A 7,180-nucleotide genomic window follows, 5' to 3' on the forward strand; every position below is an offset into this window, starting at 1 on the left:
GTATACTATCACTGTTGTCTTTCCAGAACTCTCATTGACAATTTTTTGAAGTATTTTTTAAAAATTATTTATTTGAGAGGCAGAGACGGAAAGATTCTCCATCTGCTAGTTCACTTCCCAAATGACTAGAAAGGCCAGGGCTGAGCCATACTGAAGCCAGGAGCCAGAAGCTTTTTCTGGGTCTCCCACATGGGTGCAGGGGCCCAAGCCATCTTCCACTGCTTTCCCAGGCACATTGACAAGGAGCTGTATTGGAAGTGGAGTAGCTGGGACTTGAACCAGCACCCCAATGGGATGCTGGTGCTGCAGACAGAGGCTAAGCCTGCTAAGCCACAGCACTGACCCTTTAAGTATGCTTTATTTTTTTCTTAAGAAAATTGGTAGGGCCAGCGCCATGGTGCACTAGGTTAATCCTCCAACTGCTGTGCCAGCATCCCATATGGGTGCCAGTTCTAGTCCCAGTTGCTCCTCTTCCAGTCCAGCTCTCTGCTGTGGCCTGGGAAAGCAGTGGAGGATGGCCCAAGTCTTGGGCCCCTGCACCTGCATGGGATACCGGGAGGAAGCTCCTGGCTCCTGGCTTCAGATTGGCATAGCTCCAGCCGTTGTGGCCACATGGGGAGTGAACCAACAGAAGGAAGACCTTTCTCTCTGTCTCTCTGTCTCTCTCTCTCACTGTCTCTCACTGTCTCTATCTCTATCTGTAACTCTGCCTGTCAAATAAATAAAATCTTTAAAAAAAAGAAAATTGGTACATTAAAGCACCTGTAAGTTAAAAAGAAATGAAATTTAATAGTTAATTCTTAGTTTATAACTCCCAGTGATTCTGTATTGAAACCAAGTATAGGAACTTCTAGGCTGAATTAAATATCATAAAATGTTACAGATATTGAATGTGTATCATATTTTTCAATAAGTAAGTTAATGCTATATGTGTATGTCATATTTTGACTATGCTAAGAATCAACTTTTCCCTTTCAGAATAACAAGCCTTTATACTCATTTGAAGACAATTCAGACTATGTTTATGATGTTATGTGGTCACCCACCCATCCAGCCCTATTTGCCTGTGTGGATGGCATGGGGAGATTGGATTTGTGGAATCTCAATAATGATACAGAGGTGAGCAGGAAAATAACAAAAACTGTACTGAAAAATAGAAAATTGGAGATTTATTGAATAATTTGTGAAATTCCTTTTATCCCAAGAAATGTAAAAGGGCTGTATGATTGTAGCTTCATCACAAAGGAACCAAATCAGCTTTGTACCCTAAATAACAGTGTGCTGTGTAGAGCTGATGGGAGAAATAATGTTGCCAAGAGCACTGGGGCCTTTCCTGCTCCTTCTGACAAGCTCTGTCACATCTCTAATGTCCTGCTGAAGTCTCAGTCGTAAGGCAGCTGGAGCTGAAACAGTTTGCATTTATAAGCAGGAAACAGGCAGTTTTGAGACTGCTGGAAGTATCTTCTTTTTAATTCTGAATTTTTAAATAATCTCTTGGCCTTGATAGAATTGCTTATCATCCATAAACATTAGGCTTAGCCTGACTTGTTTGAATGAAGGAAAAATATATTTGATTATTTCAATGAAGGATTGAAATCAGCGTTATCACTTTAAAGTGAATATGGAAACCATCAAATTTTCTAATCGTTACCCTAAAATCATTAGCAATGAACTTTAACAGTATCATTTTTTTCAGTAATGTATATTTTTACCAACTTAGACTTAAAATGTTCTTGGAATTCCCTGTTGCTATTGGGAGTGAAGTTAACATTTCTATTGTTAACAGTTGTGGAGGACAGAGTCACTTGGTGCCTCTTCCCGTGTCTCTTCTGGTAGCATCTCTCCAAATTCCTTAAAGTATAAGTTATAAGGTCAAGGAAGTGACATACTGGAATGTAAGAATGTTAACATTGTAACTACTAGTGTAGCAGTTTGGGGAGGAACATTCAGATATAGCCAGGAAAAGGTGAGAAGTCCTAGCCAGATGTTTGGCTTGGTTATACATTTTCCAGTCACCTAGAATGGTACCAGTTTTATTAGTTTAGATTTTGGTATTAGAAATTTTTGGTTACAATTAAATGTGGATGATTCTGGTAATAGTGAACTCAGAGAATGTATCAAAACAGTTTTCTTTATAACAGGACTGGTATTTTAGAGGGTTAATTCAGTCATTTGGGATTGAATGATGTCAGTACTAAGGACTACTATTGCCTCATTTCAAAATTTTTTTTAATGTTGTTGTACCTTTAGTCTGAATTATACACTGAATGTTTGCTTCAGTGTGGCAAATACGTCCTTCCCCTGAGCATAGGAGAGGCGTGATCAGATTTCAAAGGCCTTATTCCATTGTGTTGGCACCATCACCCTGCCTCCCTCCAGCCAGTTCATGGGAATAAAGGGCTTTAGAAAGACTCATATGCACCTTCAGTACACTCTGTTTCCAGCAAGTGTGCATAAAATATAGATTTCAGCTGGCAGAGATACTATGTACAAAAGTAATTCCCTTCCTGTGAAATTGAAACATAACCTGTTTATGGGAGCTTTTGACGGGTTTTCTTCTAAATGAGTTTTGGCCATGTTTTCAAACAGCTTGACTTCTTAAAGAAGTTAAAACAACTCTTAAAGTGTATTAAAGAGAAAAAATTTCAAGCTGATGTATCCAGTCATGTGAGAATTTCTTATGTAAGGGCTTAAGTTATTTTCCCAGACCTTTTTCAAGAATTGACTATGAATGCCATTCAAATCACTGTACCGCAAGGAAGTTGGGAAAATTTTTTATCTGTTTCCATCTTTGTTTTAAAAAACATAGCCAGATTGAAATAAGAATTACTGTTTTACATGTTTATAGAAATCTTGATGAAACTTTTAACACTGCACTATATTTTAAATGACTTCAGGTACCAACAGCCAGCATTTCTGTGGAAGGTAATCCTGCTCTTAATCGCGTAAGATGGACCCATTCGGGAAGAGAGATTGCCGTGGGCGATTCCGAAGGACAGATTGTTATATATGATGTGGGAGAGGTATGGGGCTTGCTGCTTCTAATTTTGACATCTGTTTAGTGGCATTGTAGTCAAAGTAGCTTTGTGGCTAAATCTTAGAAGTTCATGAATTGTGTAAACCATACCTTCCAGCACAGAGGCATACCTTGAGATTAGTTTTCTTTCTGCACTAGATGTCTTGCATCCCTGTGTGACAGATTTGAGGGTAATATAATAAGTTGAAAGTACCTTGTTTCTTGAAGCTTGTGTTGCTGGAAGTCAATTCTTTAGGCAAAAGAAGAAATTGGGAGTTACAGATGGACTTTAGGCTTTCACATAATTGATAATGAGGTTTTATTTTTCTTTATACATAGATTTGTTTGGGCCAGGTGGTAGAAACCAAAAGTACTGTCCTCTGTTACCTGATAACTATGTTCAATGTAATTCATGAATCTTTTCAAAAACTTTGTTTATTTGAATGGCAGAGACACACAGAGGGAGACCAGACACAGAGATGTTAGAACTGTTGGTTCACTCCCCAAATGCCTGCCCCACCAAAACCAAGAGCCCAGAATTCTATCTCCAGGCTTTTCACAGAAGTGACAGGACTCAAGTGCTAGAGCCATCACTTGCTGCCTCCTAGGGTATGCATTAGCAGGAAGTTGGAATCGGAAATGGAACTAAGACTCGAACCTAGGTACTCTGATATGGCAGACGGGCAGGCGTCCTAAGTGGCATCTGAATGGCTGCACCAGATGCCTGCCCTTGAACTGTGAATCTTGAGGCTGGCATTCTGGCGTAGCACGTAAACTGCTATCTGCAGTGCCAGCATCCCTTATGGGCACCAGTTCATGTCCTGGCTTCTCTACTTCTGATCCAGCTCCCCACTAATGGCCTGGGGAAAACAGCAGAAGATGGCCCAAGTGCTTGGGCTCCTGCTACCCACGTGGGAGACCTTGAAGAAGCTCCTGGCTCTTGGCTTTAGCCTGACCCATCCCTGGCCGTTGAGGCCATTTGGGGAGTAAACCATCAGATGGAAGATCTCTGTCTCTCCCTTTCTCGCTGTAATTCTTTAAATATTTATTTACTTGAAAAACAAAAAAGAATTGTGAGTCTTGATCCTTGTTGCAAAGCCAATATCAATATTAACTGAATCCAGCAAAAGTTACAGCTCTCTCATGTTTGGGGCTCTGACTTTGTACACAATGCCTAGACTGATTTCCTCCTCTTCAACCCTAGCTAGTGCCTTAGTCACTTTTTCTTTTGTGATGTCTTATGATCTCTCATCTTGCCTGGATACCCCACAACCTCTATCAGTTGGATCTGGAGGGAAGTAGATTGAATTATTTAGAACAGCCAATAGAACCACACAGCTGAAGATGTTCCATATCCACACCATCCAATGAGGTAGCCATTAGCTGCATACGGCTGCTGAATACTTAAAATGTAATTGGGACAACTAAAGCATTGCATTTTTTAGTTTAATTTTAATTAACATGTAAATAGTCACCTTATGGCTAGTAAGCCACCTTAATGGATAGTATAGATTTAGAAGCAGGCATATGCATCTGCCACACTTGAGTGACTGCTGCCCTAACAAGCAGTATCCAGCTCCTATATTTTTTTTTCACTGTTCTTTATTTTTTTTTAACTTTTTTTTTTATTTAGTAAATATAAATTTCCAAAGTACAGTTTATGGATTACAATGGCTCCCCCCCGTAATTTCCCTCCCACTCGCACCCCTCCATCTCCCACTCCCTCTCCCATTCCATTCACATCAAGATTCATTTTCAATTATCTTTATATACAGAAGATCGATTTAGTATATATTAAGTAAAGATTTCATCAGTTTGCACCCACACAGAAACACAAAGTGTAAAATACTGTTTCAGTACTAGTTATAGCATTACTTCACATTGGACAACATATTAAGGACAGATCTCACATGAGAAGTAAGTACACAGTGACTCCTCTTGTTGACTTAACAATTTGACACTCTTGTTTATGGCATCAGTAATCTCCCTAGGCTCTAGTCATGAGTTGCCAAGGCTATGGAAGCCTTTTGAGTTTGCGGACTTCGATCTTATTCCAACAGGGTCATAGGCAAAGTGGAAGTTCTCTCCTCCCTTCAGAGAAAGGTACATCCTTCTTTGATGGCCCCGTTCTTTCCACTGGGATCTCACTTGCAGAGATCTTTGATTTAGGTCATCTTTTTTTTTTTTTTTTCTCAGAGTGTCTTGGCTTTCCATGCCTAAAATACTCTCATGGGCTCTTCAGCCACATCTGAATGCCTTAAGGCTGATTCTGAGGCCAGAGTGCTATTTAGGACATCTGCCATTCTATGCAGCTCCTATATTATAATGGCAGTTATCACCCATTTTTATCATGGGATTGCCTCTGTGAAGCCAAAGCCCCTAAGCTGCTTCTCCTCTTTTGCTAAGGGTACAACCCTGAAGAGAACAGCATGCCCTTCTATTGAAGAAATGAAGGTATCAGAGAGCTTGTCTTAGGTTCAAAACAAAAGCACTTAGAAACCAGCTGTTATGAACCATGCTTCAAAAACTGTTTCATGCTAAGAAGTGTGCAAGAATAAGGAAGACTTTTTCTTCAGGAATTCTTCCCCACCAGCAGAATCTGTGTGATGGTGCACAGCAGTTATATTTACAAAGCATCATTGTTATACTCTCTTGCACTGATGGTGATAAAAGCAAAGTCATTTCTGATGCTGTCAAAACACACTTTACAAACACCGTCTTTCATTTTGAAATGTTGTAAATCATTGTGATGTCCCCTGTAATTATGGAAAGGCCATTCAGGTCAATTATTACTTTTTAATGGATAGGAAAACTATTTGAAAACCAACTGAATAGTGGGTAAGATGATCTTTTACTTCAGAGTACACAAATATTGTCTTTCTTCTAACAGCAGATTGCCGTTCCCCGCAATGATGAATGGGCACGGTTCGGCCGGACACTTGCAGAAATTAATGCAAATCGAGCTGATGCGGAAGAGGAAGCAGCTACCCGAATACCTGCTTAGTTCCTGAAAAAGAGTGTAGCGTTAGAGAGTTTGGGAAAGACTCTTAAGCTATTTGCATGCTTCTGTCCAAATGATTATTAAAAGGGAATTGTGTGGATTAAACCGTGGATGTAATTCAGCAAGGAACTCTTAACAATGTCCCTTTTTATATAACACACACCTTGTTTTGGATTTGTGTCATTTTTAATACAGCTGACTGACTTTACAGAATGCAGCTTTTTCTGAATTTGACACAGGTATATCTGTGGTATTATTTTTCATTCTTTTCTCCTTCTAACACTTCTAAAGCACAGATTAAATGAGTTCTGCATACTTTTTAAATAATCACAATTCTTGGTTAATACTGATGTTCTCACTATCCATAACATGTAGCAGCACTGTTTATTCTTAGCCATGGCATGTGTACACCCATCCAAGTTCTATTATGACATCTTTTTTCGCCTTTATAACTCATGTGATAGTTATCCATAAATAAAAACAAATATGTGTTAACTTTTCAAATTTTCATTTTTACTTTCTGTAATTTGAAGTTTTCCATCTCTTTTATACAGTGTCTTTCTTTGCTATTCTTTGAGCTCCGAATGTGAACAGCCACCTGAAACCCTGTAAAGCTTTGTGCTTTAAATATACCATTCATGTATCCAGTAGAGCTCCCAGTACACTATGAACTGATACTTAGATAATCCGTCAGTGAAAAAATGCACCCTGGGGTAATGTTTGCTTTACCATCTTGTTTTCTTTCACCTAAGATATGCTTGCTTTAAAGAGTAAATAGAAAGCTGCCTATTATTTTCACTGATGGAGATTACTATTTCTGTGAGCTCTCAGAGTAAAACCTCCTTTAAGAGAAGCTAACTTCATGGCTGCAGTAACTATGCATGAAAAGTGCTCAAATGAACCTTTAGTTTCCCATCGAATCAACTCCACATCTTGACATCTGTTAGCACAACCTTATCTACACTTCTGAAAGGTAGGTGACAAATATCTAAGAATTAGTACTGAAGTCAGCTGACTTTAGGACTAAAGGAAAAGGCCATAACCAGATCTTGATTTTACCCACTTTAAGTTGTCCATTCCTTGTTCCTGAGCGTTGTGTCCTTCTAAAGTTTAACTATCGTAATTCAAAAGAACATGAACTAGGAAGATTCGAAATCCGAATT

General features: G+C 39.1%; 1 protein-coding gene across 2 annotated transcripts in view; it reads left to right on the forward strand.

The window, feature by feature from the left end:
• Positions 1–6,512, forward strand: part of DYNC1I2 (dynein cytoplasmic 1 intermediate chain 2) — a 65,536-nt gene extending 59,024 nt beyond the window's left edge. For both annotated transcript variants that reach the window (XM_062187797.1, XM_062187796.1), the window contains exons 14-16: positions 979–1,119; positions 2,898–3,023; positions 5,907–6,512. In XM_062187797.1, the coding sequence (XP_062043781.1) occupies positions 979–1,119; positions 2,898–3,023; positions 5,907–6,020 (381 nt within the window). In that variant the 3' untranslated portion in view covers positions 6,021–6,512. The remainder of the gene's footprint in view (positions 1–978; positions 1,120–2,897; positions 3,024–5,906) is intronic.
• Positions 6,513–7,180: the final 668 nt, after the last annotated feature.

The sequence above is a fragment of the Lepus europaeus genome, chromosome 1 (assembly GCF_033115175.1).
Source record: "Lepus europaeus isolate LE1 chromosome 1, mLepTim1.pri, whole genome shotgun sequence".
Lineage (NCBI taxonomy): Eukaryota > Metazoa > Chordata > Mammalia > Lagomorpha > Leporidae > Lepus > Lepus europaeus.